The sequence below is a fragment of the Dermacentor andersoni genome, chromosome 7 (genome assembly GCF_023375885.2).
Source record: "Dermacentor andersoni chromosome 7, qqDerAnde1_hic_scaffold, whole genome shotgun sequence".
Classification (NCBI taxonomy): Eukaryota; Metazoa; Arthropoda; class Arachnida; order Ixodida; family Ixodidae; genus Dermacentor; species Dermacentor andersoni.
The window spans coordinates 70,349,487-70,376,960 of record NC_092820.1 but is presented as its reverse complement, the minus strand read 5'-3'; the positions used below and the strand labels follow the sequence as shown (position 1 = coordinate 70,376,960).

At 46.5% G+C, this 27,474-nt stretch overlaps 2 protein-coding genes across 8 annotated transcripts in view; one reads left to right on the top strand and one right to left on the bottom strand.

Annotated features, from left to right (window-relative positions):
- Positions 1-23,188, top strand: part of LOC126534832 (uncharacterized) — a 61,945-nt gene extending 38,757 nt beyond the window's left edge. The window contains exons 6-7 of the mRNA XM_055072809.2: positions 9,954-10,366; positions 15,449-23,188. Coding sequence (XP_054928784.1) covers positions 9,954-10,366; positions 15,449-15,718 — 683 coding nt within the window. The 3' untranslated portion in view covers positions 15,719-23,188. The remainder of the gene's footprint in view (positions 1-9,953; positions 10,367-15,448) is intronic.
- An 11-nt stretch (positions 23,189-23,199) lies between these two features.
- LOC126534326 (solute carrier family 52, riboflavin transporter, member 3-A-like) overlaps positions 23,200-27,474 on the bottom strand; it is a 54,322-nt gene continuing 50,047 nt past the window's right edge. For 6 of the 7 annotated variants that reach the window (XM_055072810.2, XM_072289215.1, XM_050181603.2 and 3 more), the window contains one exon: positions 23,407-24,300. In XM_055072810.2, the coding sequence (XP_054928785.1) occupies positions 24,097-24,300 (204 nt within the window). In that variant the 3' untranslated portion in view covers positions 23,407-24,096. The other variant, XR_008613286.2, reaches the window with a different exon arrangement.

The following is a 27,474-nucleotide window of genomic DNA, read 5'->3' as shown; positions in this document are numbered from 1 at the left end:
TGCTCGTGCTTCAGCCAACTTTCTCAATGGGTGCTGCTGTTGTGGTTTGATACCCCAAGCCGTGCCCTGCTGTTTGACGTAGGTCATAATACCTTCATTCTGGTAAAACTAGAAAGATGTGCACTCATGTAGACCACTAATGTCCACACTAAGTTTCTGAACGCCCTTCTTATATCAGGCATATACACTAAAAAAGGCACATTCTGCATTTAATATGTTCACAAGTGAGACTGAAATTCTCTCCCAGTCCCGGTGCAGTTGCAAAGTCTTTCAGCTGAGTGCTTAAAGGCACCATGTCTGCTAATGAAGACACTCTGCACCAATTGATCACTGGAAGAAATCCCTTGCAGTTCCATCAGCAATGTTGTTTTTTCCTGCTTCCTGCAATACATTTTCACGGCAACACTGTATTTTATCATGGTGACGCTACAGAATGGATGGCCAAAGATTTCACCTTTAGTGTTCCAGCTGGGGCGTGTCCCAGCTAATGTTGAACCTGAAAAGAGATGTCAGTATTAAAACGTGAAGCCACGATGCAGCAAAAGCAACAATCAAAAGATCTACATGGACCATTAGGCTGACATAAGTGGACGGATACAAATGACTAGTCATTGAATAAACTAAAGTGTGGCTGCTATTGCCAATGGCAGTGCGAGCTTGTCAAATAATTTATTTCACATTCCTCTACTTACTTTAAAAATTATTTGCACACATCTACTTAACTGTTATGGCCACATATTAAAGGCAGCTCCTTCATATAAAACCACAGTGTTACATTCTTTTACTCCCCGTCTACCTGATGCTACTGAAGTTTTGCTTACTCTCAAAGAAAGTATTTCACAGAACTGCTCTATCGACAAAGCATTATTCCAAGCTTGTGGCAGAGCGTCGTCACTTAGTTCACAACGATGCGCTCCCCTTTCAATCTGTTCTATCTATAGTGCTCGGATTCAAAGCAAAAATCGCTTTTCGCCATAACTAGCTACTTCTATGGTCACAAGAAACTTTGCTAATTATTTATGTTTATGTTGCCGATAACGTATACATGCCGCCTCGAAACACAGTGGGACGACAAGGCAGATATGCCAGGCATCTCTTTCCTTTACTGATTTTAAAACTTTGTTAAATTAATCAGTTACGGAAGTGCGAAAAGCTGCAATTTCACGAAATTACATTATTTTGAATGTTCTATCCCAGTAAAGTAGGACCTGAAGTGCCATGAAATCTGCCTTTCCGTGAATGCAAAGAGCGCCTACGCGAAGCACTCGATGGCGTCGAACGGAGAAGATGAAAAAAGAATCTTGAATGCGCACGATCTGGTGGAAAACAAAACACACGCGGTTGGCAAGGCGCATAACTCGACGATTTCGCAGCGCTCTGTGGCACCACCCCTATTGTATCTCACGTATCGCATAGAATCGCATGTACACCCTTGAAATTCTTTATCATTATAGCGCGATAGCCTCCTCTGTGTTTTTCGATCGCGCGAACGTCGGCCGCACGGCGTGTCAGCGGCCTTGAAGCAACACGGGGTCATTCCATCCTGAAGGGAACAGCGCAACAGAATACATTTTCACCGATCCCACCACCCCTCGTTCCTACAAGCCCGCTCACACGCCTTGTACTAGACAGCGTGGCGCAAACGAATTATCTTCGATTACAGTACAGATCGGATGGTTTCACGTCGCATTGTTTTGCGCTCGTTAATAAGGCTAACCCAGTCGGTGCTCGAACACCGTATCAGAAATCATGGAGTACAACATGCCCTGTTTTAGCTGGCACCACTTAGCTGCCTTAGGTCACCACAAGCTGAGTGTAAAGTTAAACGAGGACAAAACTCCATATGATATACCACAGATCTAGTGCTGTACAACCAATTCTCGCAACGGAAGGATAGTGCTAGGAATGAAAACTAAAAAAGAGGCGCGCGGAAGACACGCACAGGCGCTGAACTCATTTCCGCGCTCCCGTTCACCGCGTCGCAGTGGACGAACAAGGGGAATTCGAAACACTCACTTACCTTTGATGTCGCTGAGTCGGAGGCGATCATGGCGATCTTCGAGGCAACAAGCCCGTGAAAAGCAAGCAACCGCAGGAATATTCCAAAGAAGTCACAGCGAAGCACACAAAGAACGCAGAAAACGCAGGAACCTTCCAAGCAAACGGTGTGCACGAACTCGTAGGAATGCGCCAAGCATCAACAGCGCAAACGCGCAATCCTACAACTGCACTCATACAAATACACGCTTATATTATCATAAATTGTACCATTTGATACCAAATTTTGTAATATCATGTTATTGCTGAACAATTGATGTGATTTGCAAATGTATGAAAGCTTTCTGCTTCGCTTCTTTCATGAACTACTTTCTTTAGCGCAGTAACGCAGTGCACCGGCCGGAGCTAATGGGATACGCGGGAAAGGGCGCCAAATTCAAACGTCGCAAACACTGCGCCAATGTGTGCGCGCACAGTTTTCGTCGTTTGGATAAAAAAAAAAGTAATGCGTGCCGCAACCATGCGAACTGAACTATTGATCAGAAGAGTACAAAAATGTCGCCGTTTGTGCTTCTTATTTCGACGTCATGGCAAACTGCAGGCGGTCTGTAGTCCCATTCTTTAAGCATTTGTGTGCGTGCTTCTGCGCTGTGCGATTTGTCACCGAGAACGTATACAAGCGCAGGTTGTGCTTGGTGGCCAAGCAGATTCCCAGCACATTCGCCAGCACCCCGTCTACGTCACAGAAAAGAATTTGGCTGCCATGTGAAATATGAGCACCATGTCGTACATATCGGCCAAGCTTTTCGTTTCGTTCTGTGGCTCGCTAACGGCTAACATCTAAGCGAAACGCACTATCTAAAAACGATGTTCACTGCTTTCTCCGCCGTACTCACCGTGGTGGCGTAGTGGCTGAGGTGTTGCGCTACTAACCCGAGTGCTTGGGATCTAATGCCGGCCGCGGCGGCTGCATTTCGATGGGGGTGAAATGCCAGAACGCCCGTGTACTGTGCATTCGGTGCAGGTTAAAGGACCCCAGATGGTCAAAATAAATATGGAGTTTCTTACAACGGTGTGGCTCATAATCAAAGCATGGTTTTGGCACGTAAAACCCCAGACTTGAATTTTGTTAACTTTCTCCGCCACCTTGACCATATTTAACATGGAGGCATGCAATGCCGTTTCCTAACACACAGCCAGGGCACTGGCCCCTTGTAATGGACGCCGATGGAAATGCAGGATGCGTCCACTCATCGGTTGTTTGTCACTGCTTGTAGGGACGTTTGTCTTCTGAAACTGCATATATATATATATATATACACGCAGGGTGTTTCTGCTAACTTTAGGCCGAGTGTAAGCTCTTTGCACTCTATGACGACGCGACTAAATGCATGTTGCTCACTTTTGTATGTAGCGTGTCGCGCTATTTTTGTATTTTGCTTAATTAGCTAATTAGTCAAGGATACTTAACGAACATCTGAAACAAGGAAGTTAGGAAAGAAATTCAAATTAGAAAGTTGCGGAGTAGTTGGCAGCACGTCCGAATAAACAGTTTCTTTCTATCTATCCAGCCCCATCTATCGTTCTATACAGCCTCATTGCATTCCCATATTTTTAAACTCTGGCTAAAGTTAGCTGGCACACCCGGCAAAGAAAACGTGTGTGAATGAGAGTGAGCTGTTCCAAGAAGTGCATCAAATTTTCAAATACCTTGCGGCAGCTATAGATGCCTCCATCATATATATATATATATATATATATATATATATATATATATATATATATATATATATACGTGCAGGGCGTTTTACGTAACTTAAACCACAGGCGTATCTACTGGGTGGCAGGGATCACTGTCCCCCTGCCCACTTGGTAGATGGACAGGGCCGGGGCGCCAACCATTGACGTGAATGGGGCTCATCCCCTCCCCCGCTCTCTGAAGTGGGCCCAAATCACGTAATTTGAACTATAGGCGTATCTACATGGCGGGCAGGGGTCACTCTCCCCGTGCCCACTCGGTAGATACGTCTATGGTTCAAGTAACGGTTCAAGTGTCTGTAAAGCAACATATATGTGCAAAAGACGCACACATACATACGTGCGTGTGTTTTTACATATACTTCGAAACCCAATATTGCTCGAGACTCAATGTTATTCAACAATAAGATAACAGCATTTAGTCAACTACTTTATTGTTGGAAACTACTCAACCATGGCTCAATAACACTCAATACCATTCAACAATATATCAAGATAACTTAGTCAACGACTTTATTGCTGGAAGCTACTCAACAATGGCTCAATAATACTCAATATTATTCAACAATATATCAACATAATTTAGTCAACTACTTTATTGTTGGAAACTACTCAACAATGGCTCAATAATACTCAATACTATTCAACAATGTATGAAGAGAATTTAGTTAACGACTTTATTGTTGGAAACTACTCAACAATGGCTGGATAATACTCAATACTATTCAACAATATATCACCAGAATTTAGCCAACGACTTTTTTGTTGGGAACTACCCAACAACTTTACTGTTGAATTATTGCTCTGTGGTTTCAATAATTGTTGCGGTATTGTTGAAAGCCTATTGAGTTAACAACTCATCAACAATATGCCAACAACATTTCAACAGTCATTTTCATCAGGGCGCCGCATCACGAAAGCCGTGGACCGGGTCGTGTTAAGGTAGTGTTTGCTGCACCTAAGAAGTTCTGAAAGATGTGCACGAAAGTCAACCATAGCCGGCAAGCGCATGGGCTGTGTAGTAAGCCACGGACCACCAAGCCAGTAGATTGCAAAACCAATGTAGTTTATGTCATTTCCACCTCTTGCGGCTGCACTTACATAGAGCGAACGGGACGCTGCCTTAATGAACGTTTACGTGAGCATGGGAAAGTGTCAAGATAAAGATTGGTAATTATCTAGTTGTTCATTGTGCAAACTGTGGCTGTTCACCTCGCCTAGAAGGCACACGTGCGCTGAGAAGGTACAGCGATAAGATAGCCAGGGAAATCATTGAGGCCTTTTTAGTTTGTCAGTTAGGAGCCACTTGCATAAGCGCTCCTTCTATAGCTCTTTTCGATAAGGAACTTCAGTTCCCTAGAAGTTCATCAGTTTGGATTGGGTCCATATTGTGCATTTTACATTTCATCAGTTTTACGTTTGTGACGCATGTGTAGCAGGAGTTGATTGACGGTGAGTTGCATTCTCTTTATTTCGTTCAGCCCGTTGCGGTTAGTATATATTTGTACAGGCTTCAATAAACGTGTTGATGGCACTCAGCGCTGATCCTGTGCTCTTGTATGTGTTTTATCGCATGGTTGAAAATGAGTGATTAAAAAGCGTGAGAAGTGTTATTTGTGTTTCGGGATGAAGGTTCTTCATTATCTCATACATAATCTTGTGAGCTTCCGGTGCATAGGTGTTGCATACGATTAGAGCAGATTTCAGCGCGGCGATATTGAAAGGTCTGTTTTATGGTTCGTTTTTCCACGTCTGCGGTTGAATGTTTTATGTTTAGCTATTTATTTATATTTCAGGAATGATTCTGAATAGTGTGTGGAGCTAGACACATGTTCTAAATGTTCACCAAGAAGATGTGCTTGATTTTTGAAGCTCTTCCTTTGGTAATTTACCAGGGGCAATGCGTGGATTGGTTGCCCCTTTAGCCTTGTGAGCCCAAAGTATATACATAAATTATATACTCTTCTTTCTTCTGTATAGGAACCCATTACCAAGGGAAACCGCTCCCAGCTTGCTCTTCTAGCCTGCCGTCGCGTCCGCCTTCCCTGTATCTGCCTCGAGGGGCGTCAGAAGAGGAAAGTGTTGCAAACAATAGTCTTGTCGACAACTATGGCTATACTGCCAGACGAGGTGCTAGCCTTGTCACAGTCTTTGCTATAAATGGTTTACGGGCGGCGCAAGTTTATCCGAATAGGTTTTAAATGTGTTTCCTGAACAGACACCATAATTAGATTAGGTATGTGTTAAAATTCATTAACGTCATCAAGTGTGTGGAGAGAACCATTTACGTTTAACAGTAGAATTTGTGTATTCATTATGAAAGGGAGTTGTGCTGTGTGTTAAGGAAAGGAAATATTTGCTCACAGGGCCCTTTCCGACCGCCATGATGCGCGGTTTGTCTTATGGTGTGGTCGAGGGGAATCCCGCCGCTCCTTACGGGCTGGTTGCGCCGACTGGCTGCGAGTTATGTTCATCGTTTCTAGCGCGGCGTTGGACAGTCGATCTTGCAAACGATTTATTTGCTTTGAAAGCCTCGCCAATAGAGACGAGTCACTGGAGGCCACCAATCTAGATGCCGATAAGCCCCCTTTATCAGCGCTAATGAGGGCCGGCTGCTGTCGCCAAGGGGGCTAGTGGCACAGCCACAGCCACACTCTGTGTGAGACGGGCCGGTGCCGGAGTCTGCAGCGGCGTTGCCCTGTTGTGCGCCACATCTGCTAATCCTGCGGCATAATGAAATTAAGGAATTTTTCGAGCTTACTTTAATCAGATGTCTTCTTGTACCTTAAGTGCAATCATATCTTGTTTTTTCCACGTTGGACACGAACAAGTGTAGGCCGCGTGTTGAACATAGCAGTTCGGACAGTGGAGCACGGCACGACAGTTGTCAGACATGCACTCCTACTCATGGAATCCTGGACAGGAAAATCGACTTCGGCATCTTTGCTTGTTATGGCCAAATCCCTAGCACCTGAAACATCTAGGTGCGCTCGGCATGTATGCTGCTATAGGTTTCTCTGTGGACCCTGTTTCGCGGTAGTCTAACTGTTAGTAATTTCTTTGTTCTCACGTTTGGTTTTTATCGTTCGGACTTGGATAACGTTCTGGCCCATCCAACTTCCAAGAAGTTCTTTTTTAAGTTTAAGAGCATGGTATTTGATATGACTTGTCTAACTGTATTCATGGAGTGGTGTGGAGTCACCGTGATTGGGACATCACCAAATACCACAAGGCCCGAGCATATTAAATGTTGTTGAATGTTGCGGACATCAAGCCGGAGGTCGCCACTCAACATTTTCGTAGCTTTGAATCCGGGTCCTATTGTATCAGTGAGACATATTGCAACAATGAAATGACGGTGTTCTCACGGTCATTTCCCGATTTATACTGTGCGCTACATAAAAAAAACGAGGGAAACTTTCTTTCTGCTTGGACAAAAACTCAAAGTTCTATCACTGCGCCCTCTTTTAGAAAGAGGACCATCAGAAAGGGGGCAGACAAAGTTTTAGCCATAAAGAATAGATTTGACTTCGGCAGATGTGCCAACAGCCCACCACCGAAACTAACAAGTGTACACCACGAGACCCGTAAAAAATGCATGCGCCAGCTTCACATAGCTACTATAAGCGAATATAATTTAGCCAAGGCTAGATAGGCTATACTACGTTCACTGTTGCTGCTTCGAAAATTGCATGTAAAAGCAAGTGAGCAGACGAAAGTAAAAACTGAAAGTGAGTGAGAGACAAAGGTTGGGAGAGAGAGACAAGATAAGCGAACTACCGATTTCTCCCGCGTGGGTCACCCCGAGTGGGCCGTTTTCGTGAAGCCAAGGCTAAGCGGATGTGTTGCCTGCGCCGAGGGTCCACAAAAGTACAAACTCCCAGCGTCGGTTTAAACCCCCGCATTCCTCTTTCACCGGACACAGCTAAGCCACGCACGGTTAAGTGCGGGATAGTCCGACCACCATGTGCTCGGGTCCGTGGTGTCCCATGACGCCAAACGCCTGCTGACGCATACGCTCTGCTGGGTGTTTGCGCTGCTAACGGTGTATATGTTCAGGGGTGCAGGAATAACGAAACGAAATAATCATTACATTCATTCATTACGGCGCCAGTGCATGCTGCTGGCCTGAAGCTGCGAGCTGTTTCCCGTCGCCAGTCACGACGAAGCCGACATTGTTCACCGAACGGACGCTTGAGCGCAGCACGATACCACTGCGCAACCGCTCCGTCACGTGGCTTTCTTTTCATATTTTGCGGGATTTATTTTCAACCCGGAAGAAGGAATACGTGAGACGTATCGTACAGGAAATAACTCGATCGATGGTTTCTAAAGGTGCTCTACAAATCTGCGTATCATACTTGGGGTCTTCAACAAATGAATAAAAAGTTGCGTAATTAAACTTCATAATTTAGTGAGTTACGGGGAAGAGCCGCCCCTCTAATTACATATATATACACCCTGTATATATATGTATGTATGTACATGTATGTCACAAGTCAGACCTGTCCTTACTATGACCCAGTGATTTTAAATTTCTGAGGAATTGGATCACGAAACGAAACCTTTTTATTTGTTTCATTTTTATTTACGTTGCTGTCGGGCTACTGCGTTTCGTGTTGTTTGTATCCTTCAAACACTATATATATATATATATATATATATATATATATAGGGCTTTTACGCGCCGAAACCACGCTTTGAGCCACAATGTACTGGGGGACTCTGGATTAATTTCGACACCTAGGCTTCTTTAAGCTGCGCTGAATGCGTAGTACTTGGCAGGGTTTACATTTCGCCGGCATCAAAGGGCAGCCGCCGCGGCCAGGATTCGGCACCGCGCCTTTGGACGTAGCAACACAACGCCATGGCCGCTACGCCACTACAGCGGGTACTATGTGCGGGATTGTTAAACTGAAGCAAGTCGCTGACCAAGATTAAAATAAAAATCAAATGAAGTTCTGGGGCGCGCACGGATCGCTTGTTCACCTGTACGAAACGTCATCTTATGTTTATTTTGATCTTCGTCAGTGACCTGCTTCATTTCAACAATCCTTCTCACTGACCAGGGGCCCTATAACGTAAAACTATTCCAATATGTTTTTGTTACAATCTCCTCACGTCAAATTTGCGTAATCGCCGACGCAAGCATCGGGCGGTCACCCGCAGGGTTGTCTGAACAGACCAATCAAACGCTCTCCTCGTTCATAGGAGGTCACTTTTTTTTCGCTTGAAAAACGAACAACGTTGCCTACACTGAGCGGCTTATCTTATCTAATTGGCTCACAAGAGGCTAGGATCACGCTCAAGTGGAGAGGGATTCGGTGGGGCCGAGCCACTGCACTTAAAATCTATAACCGTATGAAGAGGGTGGTGCCGGCGTCTGCGATTGGTCCGCTTTCCCTTAGCTTGTGGTGGCTGGTCGAAAATCGCGGCGGCATGCAGCGCACGCTTATGATGCTGAAACAGATCCTTAGCAGAGAAGAGTTCGCAGAACGAGGTCGTAAATGTGCCGAAAGCGCTCGAAATCGTTACACGGGCACGTGGTGCGAGTAGCCAGTGCATGAGTGATCGGCGGCAGCCAGCTTTTATTCCTTTTGGAACGGGGCAGCCTGCCGCTATTTAGAAGGAAATTCAGTTTTGTTCGGCATATTAATGCATCTTTAACGCGTACACGCACTTTGACGCGGTGAGGTTTTGCGGTTTTGTGACGTCGAGTGACAGACCGATGAAGTGGGTGCAGCCCGCGAACTTTCGGCCACTAACCGAAGGCTAATAGCGAAAAGGGGTCAAATCAGAAGTAATTACTTTTCTTTTGTTCGGACAAATCATGTATAATCAGCGTGCGCATGTGATATCAGATGGAGAGCTATCACAGTTTTCGTGACGTCGCGTGACACACAGGTGAAGTGGGAGTGGTCCAAAAAATTTTTGTTCAATCGCAGAGGGCTTATTGCATTGCAGAATTGGAATAGGAAAGTTTGGAATAGTTTTACGCTATAGCGCCCCAGATGGTATTCTGTCGAAACCTTGAATATGTGGAAGAGATCTTAGTTTCTCCCTATGGTAAGCAATTGGGTATTGTAAGCAATCTTTTAAACACTTTACCCCGTCAGACCCGCGAGCCAGCCAGCGCAGACCTAGTGTTATCTTGATTGAACAGTGCAATATTCCGGCATCACGACTTATTTTCTCAGTTGTAACCCTGGCGAGCACGCGAACGTCCGCGTCGACGACCGAGGGAGACACGGTGATCCACCTGTCGGTCAAGCTCGATTCACAGCCCGCTCCCGGCGGCGGGGACTCGGGCGACGAGTACACCTTAGTGCAGACCAACGTCAGCGTGAGCAACGGACAAGCGGTGCCGGTCGCGCTCCAAGACCGGATGGGAGCGAGCGAGCAGGCGCCGGTGGCAGTTCAACCGCCAGGTATGGAGCCCGAGGTGGGACCCAACCCATTGTCGTCGTCTTCCGGCTTCACGAACAACGTCTGCTTCCGCCTAATACGTGGCGAGAACGGCGTGCCCAGTGTCGTGCCTTGCGAATCTCCCGCGTCAGCTACCACCCCGCCTAAAACGTCGACGACAGAGACACGCCACCGGGAATCGAACGTGAGTCGTTCGGTCACTGTGCTGCTCAGCCACAGAGACCGTTGTTTAGGTGAATGCCATAAACCGTGAGAGCGGCGCTTCTGCCCTGGTCGCGTTAACGCATAGTTGCAGCTTGTGATTAAACGTATTAGCATTTGATCAGAACCGGGTAACAGGACAAGAGAACGGCTGCAGCAACACTGGTAGCAACGTCGAGTGACGCAGAGTTAAAAATAACACAAAACTAATAGAGCGATGGCTTACTTTACTCTACTTATGGGCCGGTTAAAGCGTACGACACCACACAATCGTTAACGGGCAGTCATTCATGATATTCCTCGGGGGTAACAATGGCACCACCAAACATTGTTAAACACCTTACAGTTCCACGAGTCAGAGCAAGTTGTCGCGAGCTTTGCCACTACGGACGAGGTAGTGCGTGTAGGGGAAAATGCAGGACGTTTAAATAGTTGTGACTGTGCGCAGCAATGAAGCAACATATCTAGGCTTTACATTTCGCACTCAGGAATCGGAACTTATTACCTTTAATCAGGAGACGACTAATGACGCACTAGCAATTGAACAGCAAGTGATACCCATATACAAGCAATATAACTACCTAGGTGTATGCATACGCAAAAGAAAAGCTTAGTTAGACGTCGATCAAGATATACTCTCGATGAAAGTGTAACAAAATGCAGCTTTAATAAAAAACAGCACTTTGGGATACAATACGTACGAAGTCGCGCTATGAATTTGGGAAGGAGTAATAGTGCCAGCGCTAACTTTTGTGAATGCCATTATGTGCATAAAACGAGAGATCTTGTCGGGGTTGGACGTTAAGCAAAGGTTGATCAACGGATTGGCGCTGGGGTGCTCCCGTAATAACACAAATAACACAAGAGTCGCCGCTTTTGAAGTTGGAAAAGCGCACACCAAAAGCAGTTTTGAGGAAGGACTAAGGAATATAAAAGAGATGAAATTGGCGACTGAAATGGGGTATGAATACTAATACGGCGAAAAGACGCGACACAGAATGGACGAAGAGGTCAGAAAAGTTGCGAAATACACGATTGGGGGTCATCGAAACGAAAGGCGCAGAGACAGACAGTAAATTGAATCCATAGGGTGCAAGAGGATGGGGTTCGTGACAGGTTGAGGCATCTGTCTGACGCAGTAAAGTCCGGAGACAACTCCGCACATCCTAATGCAAAGCTTAGATATTCGCGCATCAAGACCTCTAGGGAGTTCACCATTCAGTTGCATTGAGACTCAAAGCGGATTAATACAGTGACTGGTCAGTAGTTGCGATAAGCAAGATACGTTTAAATTATTACTGGAAAAGCATCAGTGAGGTGATCGATAAATCGGAGTAATTAGTGATGTAGGCAATTGCACAATACAGAGATATGGCTTTTAATGAAGAGGCAGAAGATCAAGGAGATAAAAAAAATACTACACTCCAATAGATGCATAAAACCTCAATAGTTCACGCAAGCTAGGGGAGTTCTTACCGCCGATAAATTTTGTAGAGCAGGCCAACAAAAATCATTGTTGCCGTCGTCGTCATCGTCATCCTCACTGCTACTATTCCAGAGGCTCTGGTAATTTGTAAATGGTAAAACGTTTGTGGAAAGGTTAAATTTTACGACGTGATCGCTGCTACGTGCTTGCAGCATATAGAATTTCACTCGAGGTTTGCAGCCATTTGTGAGCTGTATACGTCGCGATTGCGTTGTCTGCTTTCAAACAACGACACAGATTGGAGACGTCAGAGCACCCGTACTACCGCAGAAGTGCACAAGAATGGGATATTTCGCCTGGCTCAATAAATCCACAGTGGTCGGGCGAGGAATGTGTGAAGCGGGGAACAAACGTTAGAGAGCGCAGTTTCTGATGAAAACTAGTTGCTGAAACATTTGCTCCAGCCACACATCCAGTCTTGGAACGCTGTAGAATTTTTCATCTCTATCTCTGCATGTACGTATATCATATAAGCTAATTAGTAAGTTGGGAGACCGCAGTGCGAGGTCGCCTCAATCGAGAACTTGAAGTGGTTAAACTCTGCAATAGCTTCCTTCGTATACGTGCTGTAAAGTGGATAACGATTTTTCCCTTCTATGTGTCGTACAAGAAAAATGCATGCAGTATAAAACCAATTCACGCCTTTGTCTGCAGTTTGCATGGTTAGAACGCATGGGTTAACCGGTATTCCTGCAGTTGTATAAGTGACCGCACCTTCTACTCTCAGGGCTTCATGATCGCAGATAACTGTCACAGCTGGCATTGCTGTCGGCAAATTAGATGTTTCAAGGAATAACTTAGGTTAACAACCGTTACTGTTTCTCAGCACACGACATCAACAAATGTTAGGTTAACTGTGTCGGCATTGTCTCTCATAACCGAACGAATGAGCACAGCAAATGATGAAAGCGAAAGCGGAGGGCAGCGGGAGATGGAAGGCGATAGCGACGACAGCGCAAGAAGGAAAGCCGAGGACGTGGGTATGGCGAAAGCGGGAGAAGCGTAGAGGCGCGCAAGATGGGCTTCGCGGCGATGATGGCTACCAGATGGCGCCAGAGTAGTGCGCGTCATCTGTACGGAAACAAAGCGCTGCATGAGCGGAGGTCTTTCTGAGGCGGCCGCTGTGAATCGCGCCCAAGCGTCAAGATTAGCGACGCAGTCGCGCCACATTTAGCCCCGTTTGCAGCATGCCGCGCGCGATAGATAGCTCGCACCAGCGAATATATCACGAAATGAAAACACGCATACAGCTGCACTCAGATTTTGGAGCAGGAAGTATGATAATTGCCGGTGAATTTTTTTTTCTTCGTTTTTGTAGTCTAGGCTATCCTATGCTTCCTCGTTTCTTGTTCTCATGACACGAAGCATTCTCCTGCCGTCTTCAACTGCATTACTCTGTCCCACTTGGTAACCACTACATTGCTTTTAGAGCACCGCCTATCATAGCCAACCTAACTCGACCCTTAATCTCAACTACTTTCTGTAATCTCAACCGCTATGACTAGGCGATGTTAAATGCCTGTAGGAATTTCTTCTTGACGCGCATTATGCATATACAGTGAGCTCTCACTTGAGTGAACTTCAAGGGACCGAAGGAAATAGTTCACTTAAATGAAAGTTCACTAAACTGAATATTCACTAGACCAACATAAGACATGGCATACAGAGTCAAAAGTTTGAAGTGCAATTCATGGAGCAATGTATATGGCATCCATAGTGTTAGAAATGTGTGAAATGGAATTTGTACATATCAACAAGTACAAGGTTCACAACAGTTATAATACTGCCTTTCTCACTTATAAAAAAAATTTGTAATCTTCTGCACTTGTACTTTTAAAGCCCAGGAAGTAACAAAACTGTCCAAAGAGTCAATCTTTTTGTACACTTATTCTGGCACAGCTTGCTGTTGAGACACAAAGTATCTTAACTTTACAACGTACCCTGCAACCTCAGCTAGAGTTATAGGGCTTGAAAGTGGCTCGGCAGTTGCCTCTTCGCCTCTTCTTCAAAAGAAAGAGACGACGACCATGCCACGACTAGCCGGTAGGAAAAAAACACACACCACGTGGTTTGTGGTGTGACAGATAGCCGCTTTGCTCTGGTGGCGTTGTAAGCGCCAACGATGTTACTTTGTTCATGGCCTCCAAGATTACTTGCTTGCTTGTTTTGTGTGGGCTATCTCGGAGGCCATGCCTCGTTGCCATTCGTTTTCCGCGCCGCCGCTTTGCCCCAGGGGCGCTGTAGCGCCAGCGACGTTACATTGCCGTTGGAGCGGCGGTTTGATGAGGGCGGGCATCGGTTCTGATCGTAAAAATGAGCCTTGGTCCTAATAGCGAGTTCGTTAAACAGAAATATTGACTGTTCCGAAATTCGTTTAGGTGAAACATCTTTACATAGAATCTATAAGAGAACTGCCGGGGATTTTTCAAAAGTTCGTTATTCTGAAATATTTGATAAACCGACGTTCCTACAACTGAGAGTTTACTGTAATTTGCTGTAACGGAAAACCAATGTTAGGAAATAGAAACCTACCTCAGCTACAATGCACTCTTTCCAGTGCTTTTTTTTTTCCTCTCACCGTTCTGGTCTCCGCTATAACACTCTGAAAGCCCAGCGTTATCCCACCACGCAAGCTAGGTGAGGAATGTTTCTAAAACATTCCACACCTAGCTGTTTCTAAAACATTCCTCACCGCATGGTTTTCCGCATTATCGCATGGTTTCGAAGAGCAGCCACTTATTTAAAGTAACGTATGAAGTCTCTCAGCTGGAAGTAGCTGTATAAGTGGGTTGTGCAACTTACTGTTCATAATTAACTGTTCGCACTCGATGTGCTGGTTTGTCATTTTCCCGGCACCTCTAAGCACTGTGTACCTTTGTCCCTGGACACCGCCTCGTCAAGTGGCGAGTAACTGCATCTGACGTGGGGGGCAGATAAATTTGGGCCCTTCACAAGGTCTTTAAGTATTTGGCTCAGGCTAATTAGTTGCTTGGCTGCCGATAACTTCCGGCAGAGCAGTGACGTTAACCTAATCAGTAGCACATAGGTAGCACTCCAACCACCAACTGGATAAAAAAGTGGGTCTGGTGATGTTTTGTTTTTTATTTCTCAGCGCCAGCCTTCACTTTGCTGACTAGCGTTGCTGAGCAGTGACATTCAGGGACTACACAAGCGTATTGCATAAATTGGCAACATAGAACTTCTTTAATTCTTACTGGGATAGTCATCCTTGCGCAATCGACATGATTTTGCCTTGTTTAATTTCTACATCTGGTTTGATCGCCTGCAAATTGTGGTTGCTATTGCCCAAGAAGCATAACCTAAAGGCTATACTAGGAGTTGCAGCACCGGGTTAGCCATGCCGCATCAGCGTGCATCTCGAAAAGGCGTTCAGCCTGCGTATTGTTACGGCCAAGCAGTGAACCAATACTCGACGAACGGGAAGGCCGCGTAGGTTAAAAAAAAGTTGCGGCCGCACACAATTTTTTTTCTAGGTGTTCTGTTGAAGTCGCGCAGATGACAAAGCCTTTCTTTTTTTTCTATTCAGAAGCAGCTTGACGGTTGCGCTTTTACTCCCAGTCACGCTGGCGTCATCACCGCCCGCGTGGCGGTGGCTACCTGAGACACCGTTTACGTGGTACGGACGAGTACGGCAAGCGGTCTCCGGCGCCTAGTGAAGAAGAGCGCATGCGCGCTGACGTGGACAGCCTGCAGCCGTGCCGGGATGACGATGAGTGCAGTCGGCACGCGTCCTGCATCGTGCCTCTGGGAACGGCCAAGGGACGCTGCGTCTGCGACCGCGGATACTTGGGAAACGGTCTGTTTTGCTGGGAGAGCTTCTATGTGTGATAGCCTCGGCGATCACTTGAAACTTTTTCCTGGAAGAGCAAATAAGTAGAAGACTGACGAATTCCGATTGTACGCATGGACAATGTCTGAATTTCCTATCTGGGTTCGCTTGACTGTGTCTGCTTTCTTTCCTTTCTAGGAAAGGGGGATAGGGGAAGGGCGTGTTCGAGGAGGTGTAACATTACATGCCGAGTAGGAACCTTCACGTGTTTACAAAAAAAAATACACTATTGTAAACCCTGACTTCAGTCAACACAAGAATATTTACAGCCTTTGCTGGTTCTTATTTAGGGCGGCGAGCGAAAAATATGGGGATGCTGCACCAACAAGCAAGTCGCGTTGGTTCTTTGGTGCTTCTTATGTGCCGCTACGTTTTGGCATGCAGTGCTTGAGGGAGTGTACATAGCTGTTTAGAGGCGGAAAATCTCGCTAGAAGTAGAAGTACTTATCGCTACTTCCTGTCAAAAAAGCTAAGCCGTTGGGCCTCACGCCCAAACCGTGAGGTCCTCCGTAGCAGCCTAACAGTTCAACCAAGGAAATCTTCATCAGGTGCTATAACAGGTGATCAATATGTATATTCTGTGGTCCGTGCGGATGGTATTTCTTCCAGGCACGATAGGCTCACGGTTAATTTCAGCACTGATTTCAGCACAGAGAAGAGGTCAGTTTACGCATTAGTCGCGGTTCTATATTAGAAACGCAGGAGAGTGCATGAGACAACTCATGCGACTGGTTTAACAACGTCCACCAGGCCGAGCGGCGCAGGCTGAGCTGCCTTGGAGTGGTAGAGAAAGCTCAACGCACATCTTGAAGGCACATTGTTATACGATCATCATCATCATCATCATGCAGGACAAAGGCCTCTCCCTGCGATCTCCAATTACCCCGGCCCTGCGCCAACCGATTCCAACTAGCGCACGCCAATTTCCTAATTTCATCACTCCACCTAGTCTTCTGCCGCCCTCGACTACAATTGCCTTCTTTTGACACCAATTCTCTAACCCTAATCGTCCACCGGTTATCTAACCTACGCATTACATGACCTGCCCAGCTCCATCTTTTTCTCTTAATGTCAATTAGAATATTGGCTGTACCCGTTTACTCTCTGATCCAAACCGCTCTTTTTTGTCTCTTAACACTATGCGCAGCATTCTTCGTTCTATCGCTCTTTGCGCAATCCTTGATTCGTTCTGAAGATTCTTTGTCTGTGATTCGGCCCCATATCTCGGCACCGGTAAAATGCAATGATTGGACACTTTTTCTTTTCAATCATAATGGTAAGCTTCCAGTAAGGAGAGGACAATGTATGCCGTATGCGCTCCAACATATTTTTATTGTTCTATGAATTTCCTTCTCATGGTCAGGGTTCCTTCTGCTTAATTGACCTAAGTAAACGTATTCCTTCGCAGACTCTAGAGGCTGACTGCCGAAACTGAACTCTTGTTTCCTTGCCCGGCTATTATTGATTGTATTTGTCTTCTGCATAATAATCTTCAACCGCACTCTTATACTCTCTCTGTTAAGGTCCTCAATCAGCTGTGTTAACTCGTTTCGACTGTTGCTGAACAGAACAATGTCACCTGCATACCGAAGGTTACAGAGATATTTGCCGTCGATTCTTACTCCTAAGCCTTCCCAGTGTAATAGATTGAATACTTCTTCTAAGCACGAACTGAATAACATTGGAGAGATTGTGTCTCGTTGTCTGACCCCTTTCTTTATAGGTATCTTCCCACTTGTGTAGAATTAAGTTAGCTGTGGAATCCCTGCAGGTATTTTCCAAGATGTTTCCGTAAGCGGCCTGTACTCATTGATTACGTAATGCCTCTATTAATGACGGTATCTCTAATGAATCAAACGCTTGTTCGTAATCAATGAAAGCCATACAGAGAGGCTGATTGTACTCTGCGGATTTCTCAATTATCTGATTGATGAGATGGATGTGATCCATTATAGAGTATCCCTTCCTGAAACCTGCCTGTTCCCTTGGATGAATAAAGTCCACAGTTGCGCTTATTCTATTGGAGATTATGCTGGTGAATATTTTATATAATATGGGAAGTAAGCTAATGGGCCTATAATTTTTCCATTCTTTCACGTTTCCCTTTTTGTGGATTAGTATAACGTTTGCATTGTTTCACTTTTCTGGGACCCTTGAAGTCGATAGACGCTTCGTATAGACAGCCGCTAGTTTTCCAGGAATTATGTCTCCTCAATCTTTGATTAAATCGACTATTATTCCATCTTCTTCTGCCGCTCTTCCCTGTTTCGTTTCGTGCGTGCAAGGCCCTTCTGACCTCATCGCTGGTTACACAAGGAATTTCTGTATCATGTTCATTACTGTTTCGAATGGCTATATCTTGACTCCTCCCAGTACTGTGCAGGTCAGTATAGAATTCTTGTGCTGCTTTTACTATACCTTCGAGATTGCTGATGATATCACCCTGCTTATCTTTCAGTGCATACATCTTCGTTTGTCATATGCCAAGTTTTCTTCTCACTGATTTTAGGCTGCGTCCACTTTTACGGCCTCCTCAGTCTTTTTGACGTTACAATTTGGAATATCCCTTATTTCTGCCTTTTTGATTAGTTTTGACAGTTCTTATCACAGTGATCTTATCATCTGAGTTGGATACTTTCATTCGTTGTCGCTTCTTTATTAGGTCCTTTGTTATTTGGGAGCGCTTGCCTACTGGTTGTCTAGGCGCCTTGCCTCCCACTTCATTTGCTGCCCCTGAAGCTAGCCTAGCGAAGGTTTCATTCATTTTATCTATGTCATCTTCATCTCTGTGCTCTAAGGTTGCATATTTCTTGGTAAGTACCAGTCTGAATTTGTCTCCTTCTACCCTTACTGCATCTAGGTTGGCCTGTTGGATATCTTAAAGAATGTGTGATAGTTCCTTAGAGTTCGTCTAAGCTAGCCTCACGCGACAGAGTTTGGTCGGGTGTTAGAGGTTTACAGGGTCAGTTTCAATTGGTGGCCTGTCCGGACCTAAAGATTCTTAGCACCATCTGCGGCGTTACAGATCTGACCGCCACCTTGGTGCAGTCTTCCGCAGCTGCTGGGGCTGAGGGTCATGGGTTAATTGTAGAAATCACGAGGAAGGTAGTGGCCGAATACTGCACCAGGGAGAGTTTCTCTTGGGTGTTTCCCTTTGTTGCGTCACTGTAAAACAACTCGCCGCCGATTGTAGGTACAGGTGTGACAGGTGACAGGCGCTGGAACAGCACGCTTGCGATAAATTGACGCGTCTGCATGCATGACCGAAAAATTATGCGAACAAGAGCAAGGCAGTGGGTTGCAGTGATACATAGATCTGCATCAGATTTCGCTCTTTATTCATTCTAAGAAAGACTACAGCCTATATGTGGAGTAAATCAAGGTTTAATGAAGCTTTCTCAATTTGCGCCCCACCGTGTCACCGACGACGACATTTCAAAATTTCGATTTCTTCTGTTGCACTGATCTTTTTTTTTTTTTTTTGCAAGGACAAATGCCTTCATCCTTTGCGGTGCTGAATTTTGCGTAGCACCCGCCGGGGTTGCTAAGTGGCTATGGTGTTAGGTTGCTGAGCACGAGGTCGCGGGATCGAATCGCGGCCACGGCGGCCGCATTTCGATGGGGGCGAAATGCGAAAACACCCATGTACTTAGATTCAGGTGCACGTTAAAGAACCCCGGGTGGTCGAATTTCCGGAGTTCTCCACTGCGGCGTGCCTCATAATCAGAAAGTGGTTTTGGCACGTAAACTCAATAATTAAAGAAAAATTGCTTATGCCCTCCACGACGGCTCAGTGGCAAAGGCCCATGGCAACACAACATGAGGCCGCACGTTGAATGCAGCCGCATCGGCTGCGTTTCATTGGCGAATGATTGCAAGAACGGAAGTGCACTGGGCTATGGGTGCACTTTAATTAACGAGGGTCAGGTGACTAGATTCGACGCGGCGGCCGCATTTTGATGTGGGCGAAATGCACAAAAGCCCGTGTGCCGTGCATTGGGAGTGCGTTAAAGATCCCATGGTGGTCAAAATTAAGCTGGAGCCCCCCACTATGGCGTGCTTCATAATCAGATCGTAGTTTTGGCAAGTTAAACACAAGAATTCAAATCAGGCATGATTTGCTATGCCTTTACGGACGGGGGATGACGGATGTTATGGGGACTGAATGGGGATGCTCCCGAGCAAGCCGCGGTGATTTTGACGTCACCGCTTTCGTCACGCTGGGCTTCGCAATGGAAATTCTCGTTCAAGTAGCATGGCGTCATAAAGCAGAGTATGCAAGCCTGCTGTCTAGAAAGCGTTGACCCAGCGCGCCTCCACCTACCTTCTCCTTCCGCCACGCTCGGCCCCCTTGGATGGATGGATGGATGGATGGATGGATGGATGGGTGGGTGGGTGGGTGGATGATGGATGGATGGACGGATGGATGGACGGATGGACGGACGGACGGACGGACGGACGGACGGACCGACGGACCGACGGACGGACGGACGGACGGACGGACGGACGGACGGACGGACGGTGTAAGGTCGCTCTGATTGTTCGTGTTCTTAAGTGTCACGAATCGGCCACGTGCTGTGTGTATAGAGAGGGGGTGCACTCCCCCCCCATGTCAGCGGGGCAACAGTTTTTGTGTTATGTGGGGTCACAGGGACCGCGCGGTGTTGGGTGACGCGCCGCGGCAGGCGCCAGGAGGGCGAGTGCCGATTCCGGGAAGTCGGTATTGTGCGCACGGTGTTGGCAGTCCGCCGACGGTCACACGAGTCCACACAGACCAGCCTTGAAAGGGACCGCTGTACACGGTACTGTCGGCCTGGCGCCCGAGTACCTGACTAATTGGAGGCGCCGCCGAGGTTAAGAAGGGCTTAGCAACCTTGACCCCGTGCCGCATATACGGAGCAGGGATCTATTCTTCTACACATCCGGAACGCAATGGCCAGGCTTGTTGTAGGGTGCGACTGCCTGTATGGTGTCGAAGGCCAGCTTACAGTGCACGCTGTAGGGATGCGGTGCACACGTGAAGAGTGCATTCGGACGGCAGCGTCTTGTAAACCCGCACTCGGAGAACTTTGTCTTGTAGACAATAAGTGTGTAGGACAAGGACGGCCATCAGCCTCACACACGGACAAACTTTGAGTACCGCTGCACTACGTGGTGTCGATGCCCCTGCTTCCGAGACATTTGCGGCCTAGAGACGCCCTTGGGATTTGAGGCGGCCTAGCGATAACTTGTTCGGGCCTGGCGTGTTTTGCTGAGCCCGTCACTAACTACGTAGAAATGAGAGGGCAACGGAGTTTTAGGGAAGAAGGAAAAAAAGCTTTGTTTTCCTATATGTTTATTTTTAAGAGTAAGCCCATCCCTGTGGGTTGTGGCTTAACAAACGGTTGACTCTGATTGGCAACTGAACCTGTGGGACGGGCCAACGGCCCTACCGCCTTTTTTTCTTTGTATATTTGGGCTATAAAAATCGGGACGACATGCTGTCCCTCAGACTTCGCTGAAATCAGGATTGCTGATAGATCAGTGAGCCTCCGTACCATGCACGTTAAAACGAGTCTGGGCTCTAACAGTCATTGAGACAGTCGAAAAGTGAGACTTTGTTTCTCAATTGTTGAAGTTTGCAATGTATTTGTTTTACCTGCCATGTATATAGAAAAGTTTAATGTCCTACCTAGGTTAAAAAAGAAAAGGAAAAGAAAAAGAACGCACGAATAATTCCATAACCAAATTTTCTGACCCCCTATCATGAACTTTGTTTTTCTACGTCTCCGTTTTTTGTCGTTTCCCTACTTTTTTTCCACCAATCTTCCAATCGCCTCTTACTAATCTCTGTAGTGGACACGCTTACTTTCCCCCTGCTTTCGCTGATCCGAAGGGCTTCAACGAGTCCAGTGGTACCTAAATTGACCGCTGGGCAGATATCTTCACATTCGTCTTATATCTTCCCTTCCTGCATCCTCCTCCAGGCGCGCGCTCCTCCTATCCACCAGGCTCCTTCCTCCTGCAGCGCTCGATTGCTTGTCCCAGCTAGGCGGCCTTTGACTTAATCTCCGTCTTAAGCGAAAGAATTCAAAAGAAGCGTAAAGGAGTGTCTTTAATTTTGGCCTTCGCGCTGCAATATTTCTGCGCGCTATATTTGAGCGCTTTGCGCGAAGGAGCCTGAAGGCGTGCCTATAGTATATATTGTTACGCGAACGAGGGATTAGGCACTAGAGACTGTTTACAGAGTATATTTGCAAAGGATAACTGCAGCGCTGGCCAGTGCAGCCGACATCTCGAGAGCCAGAGCGCGTTGGTCGTCATTGTCAGGGCGCCCGCGTGCATCGTCCACAAGAAACACGCAATATGCATGTATCAATATTCATGCTTGGCTGAAACTTGGAAGATGTGAAACGCACGGAGGGCAGAGGAATGCGCTGCAGCTCGCAAGGTAACTTGTGATCTTCAAATGAAACTAGAATGTATTTGCACCCATAAAGTAATGTAGGTGATCGATAAGGACGCATGACACTACGAACCATTGTCGCCAGTGCGAAGATGGTAATACCCTATACAACATCAACAATACTCTACGTAACGACAGGTTTAGGCTCAGCCAGAAAACGCGCAGGGAATTATTCATTTCCATGTTTGTGCAAACTGAATGGTTTATTGAGCAAAGCAATAATTGCCATCCACCCAACTGTAGCACAGAACTACAAATGATATCCATACAGGTTTGTGAAAAAGAAAGTTGCAAAGCTGAAAAGAAGCTCGCCCTGGTCGCGGGATTGAACCTGAAACCATCGTCTTTCTAGAGCGGTCGCTCTGTCATGCGAGATAATCAAGAGTTTAGCAGAACGCAGAGCATGGCCGAAATAATCGACAGCTCAGAGCACTGGGACACTGGATATGGCAAAAAAGTTGTGTGGAAACCCGAAGATTGGAGGAAGATTCATGATAGAAAATATTCCCATCCATCAAACTGCAGCACGAAGCTAGAAAGGAAATACACACAGCTATCTCACAAAGAAAGCTTCGCAGTTCAAGAACAATGTGTAGCTTTAGCAGCTAGCTTTGTCGGTGGTCGATTCGGTAACGGCAAACGCAACGTTGTTAGCATAGCGTTTCCATGATAAAGTGTGAATTACAACTGTAACGTCAACGTGGGCTTCTCCTGACCACCACCACAGGTGGTATTTATGAACCGGTCAAATTTAAGTCAGGGTTATTTTATTCGCGGGGCATCTTCTCCAGTATCAATATTCAACAGATCAATATCGTTTCAAGTATTGAGATTTTTTGTTTCAGAACCGGAGCAGCAAATTCACTATTCACATCATTTTCTTTGGAAACCACACCATCACAGTCACCGGTAATTGCATAGCAGAAAACTGAGCAAAACGCTATCATGAGTGGCTTGTTATGCCCGATACAGGTTTCCATTGCTGAGGCCATCTTATTCGTCACACTTTCTCAACCCCCCCCCCCCCCCCCCCCCCCCAAAAGAGTAAGGTCGGTGCAAAAATCTCGAAGGATATGAGCAACTTGCTGCTTCCAAGCCGGTGAGGTGGGCGGCTCACGGGACCCCTATGCGGAGGCAACTTCAATTGGTATTCCTTTTGTCCCTGTGCTTGCCGTTAGTCTCACTAGGCGAGAGTAGTAGGGAGGTGCGGGTGAGGTCTAGGAAGGGCACTGGCTCGGCAACTGTTGCGTATGGACACGCACAATCGAGAAAATAATTTAATTAGTTGAATAACACTGTTACAGCTTTAGAGAGCATCTGAATTCTTTGAATTTCAAGACCACTTCAGTTTCCATTTAAGGAACCTCTCTTTATTGAAGGCTGTATTATGAAATGATCTAGCTGTGCCATGAACCTGAAGGATTTTTCTCCTGAGGTGGAACGTAACGTCACGCTGCGTTGGAACTTCAGCACCGAAGGGCGCGTGTTACTCCGCTGAACATCGGTTGTCCCTGTTCTTTTTGAAACGACAGTGAACTTCGCCACTACCTCTTTATCTTCCACGGTCTCATCCATTAATACCTGACGCTGAGGATATTCGTGAACCTACTCACGCGAAGCAGGAGGACGTTGTCCGTTTGATGTTGGTATCCTCTTCTCTACCGCTTGTCAGAGAGATGATCGCTGACAATGACGAAAACTACTGTGATGTCTATCCGTCCAAACCGCCTTTACAGTTCAGTCGATGAACGACGATTTCCTGCCTCAGAATCCCGTATCTCGAATTTCTTTTGCGCGCAGTTCTGTGGTGCTACTTTCTCACCGATTTCTCAAGCCGATGATCCCAACTGGTTCTCGCTATAATCCCAGGCTTCTTGAAGCTTCCAGAGCTCGTTGTTTTTTGTTAGCTTTTTTTTGCGTGTGTTCGTGTCTTTAGTTGGCGAAGGCGCAGTGATCTCGCTCGGCGAATACATCCATGTTGACGAGGATGTAAGGTATCAGACTGCCAGCCAGCGCTCCTATCTGCGTGCAGGCGCCCACCCAGAAAAGCGCATTTTCTCCGTGGCTGGTGAGTATCAACGTGACCATGGTCTTGGCGTAGCTCAGGACCAGGAAAGTGCACACCCAGCAGCAAACCTGCGAAATTTATATGAGAATCAGGAGGTTTCGAAAGTGCTACACATTTTGACGAAGTTATGCAAGAAAAGGGAAGCAAAATGGCATAGTAAATATGAAATCGAGCTCGGGGAAACGTTCACGGGAAGAAGGCTAGAATATCAACACAGCAGACGACACAAGGGTGACTCGGCGGAAAAAAGAAGGAACACAGAGACTGTGAAGAAGAATAAAATGGTGCGATGGCCATCAACTCATCTTTGTCTTTTACAAGCTCGTAGTTCATATAATGATGTATCACTACCTTGCAAAAAAATAAATTCATGATCGTAGGCTACAGAATGATATAACTTAGAACATATATTAACAATACGGTTATTTCCTGCAACAAGACGAGTTTTCCTAAATTTTGTTACCTATTTATGCCATAATAAACGATAAGAGAAAAACATAAAATCCTCTTGGTTGCTGCTGCACGAACCCAGATGGTTCATAAAATACAGGCATCATATTGACACATTAGCTGGAAGACATCGAATCAGTGACATTACCTATGTTCATACTAATGAAAATTTTCCATGCGCTAGATGAGCACGTGTTTACGGGCTAGTCGGTTTGAAAAACTAAGGCAGCAAGCAGCACAGGCATGACGAAGACCTAAGAAACTTAAAACAGACGCCATGAGCGCTGAACAACGTAGTTTAATTGGTGATCAATCGACAAAATGATATATAGGTGGAACATATCGGTTTCGTGAGCGAAACGAACAAACAGCATCAAAAACACAAATATATGCGATAGCATCTGCGGACAGTCAATGTCTATTACAGCATGCATTAAATTTATATTTACTACTAACTGCACATTAAATGACGATCGTTATTCGAAAGCGCAAGTGAAACTGTGCTGACACAAGTATCTTGTAGCGTTACAATTTCTTCGAAAGTTTCGCTTAGTTATGGTAGTTATTTTTTATATGTGACAAGCAGCCGCAGTCCGTACAGTGGAGGCTAATTGCCCAGAAACAGCACATTCTACTTTCAACATATGCTCCCGACTGCGGACGCTTAGACAACATGTTTTTATGCATGAAATGCTTTTACCTACCGTTGTAGGCGACCATCAAGTGACCTTGTGCGAAAAGCCAGAACCGTTATCCGGGCACTGAAATCAGAACATCCTTGGAAGGTGCGAGAATAAAAGGAGAACCTCCCCACCCCCTACCCCTTTGTTTAGGACAACATGAAAGACGCCAGTTACTCCCGAACAAGTTACGAAAAATATTGCTTGTGAGTTCTTCCTAATTTGTGTTCGCGATATCACTCCAGCTGTAACATCTAGTACGCTGAAGTTTTATTTGTCATTTCCAAAAGCGACGTTCAAAAGGAAGATACAGGGCACGTACACATTCATTCTGGGAAATGGAATTTGCTGCGGATCTACTGTACTCGCCGAGCTGCGGCGCGGCGCGACGCCGGAAACGTCTGATGCGCTGCTTTGCCCGAGGAGGTTTAAAAACCCACTTCGCTTTGCCTTCATGCACGAAGGAAACATTACGCGTGGCTCTGCTATCGCAGACACCAGAGACCAGTGGAGCTGCGGGAAGGCCAGTAAAGTAGTGCCGAACCATTCACTTGTAATGCGTGGCTCTGCCATCGCAAACACCAGAAACCAGCGGCGATGGGGGAAGTTAACGCTTCTGAAAAATCCACGCCATCTTCCTCTGTGACGGGTTTAGGTTGGGATGGGGCACCATTTGAGTCGCCCACCACGCCAGAAACGAATTCTTGAGACGCAATATGCGTCGGTGCCGTGTGCCAGACGCTGCACCGACACGACGCGGCGGCAACCGCCGCGCCTTAGCTCTGATACATGCTAGCTCCGAAGGCCGTGTACCTAGGGCGCTATAACGTAAAACTATTCCAAACTTTCCTATTCCAATTCTGCTATCAGCCCTCCACGATTGGTCAAAAACTTTTTCGACCACCCCCACTTCACCTGTCTGTTACGCTGCAAAGCAGTGATTTGAGCTTGTTGTTCAGGCATCGTGAGGATTATAGCGCGTGGAAAGGACAAGGACGAAAAGGAGACGTGATACACACAGGCGCTATTCTTGTGGCAACATCTTGAGTTAATTTCCTTTCTCTTGTCCTCTTGTAGCTTCAATGCTAGTCAAGGAGGGAAGGTGTCGAAGGTCCGAAGCCGGCGCCCCTCGATGATTCGAGTGCACTGTGGCAGCGCGAAGGAAGAGCCGATGTCCGACGAATTGACGTTTTATTCAAACGCCGAAGCGTCTGTCTGAGCCCAAGCCCGAAGCTCTGCCCTCTTCCGCACAACCAAACATGACTTTTTAAGCCCTCAGTTGTACAAAGGATTCGCAAACCAGCCAATCACACATGCGAGTCCACATTATTGTAACCAATAGCACAACCACCTTCGTGCCGCACACGGCATTGGTGGAAACAGTGGCACTCTTTAGAACACGCCAGGGGATAGGATTTCTCAAAGACACGTGCCACCTCCCTCTCCCCTACGTTGGGCTGCGAGTATCGGCCCCTGATGTCTTCCCTCTTTTCACCTGCAAACGGCCGCCATGCAAGCTGCCGAGAATGTTCCGTGAAATCGCGGATTATTGACTGCATATCCGCCGGACAGCGGGCTACCCTGCCAGTACTGAGAAATCTGTCTCCCGTGCAGCTGTGTGCCGGTTCGCTAGAAATACAAACACCATAATTGGGACCCGATGGCAATCGCACACAAAAGCATTCCTCGGCCGTAGCAGTCTAAGTGGTAAAGCTACCGCCATTTTCACGGGCATTCTTAGCAAGCGCACGCGGATGCCAAACATCAAACTGGCTGGGCAGTGTCGCGTCGCCCAATTTCCGTGACCGAGACCGTCGACGGGATATTTGAGAAGTGCACGGGCATTAGCGGTGGCGGTGACCTCAAGCAATCCCCACCTTTCATCTTCACGCTTGAATGTTGCCCGGGTCCCCTTTTCGCGGAACCCACATGCGTGGCTAATTTCTGGTTATTGGCCGATACTGCACGTGTGAGCTCGCCCTGCGCTTTGCTGTAGTCGCCTAAACTGGGCCACAAAATAACAGCAAGGTCAAGTCTCTAATCTCAACCTGACTTCTTGTTTCGAAGACAAAATGAAAGGGACCGAGATTTGCAAACAGCGCTGGCAATAAA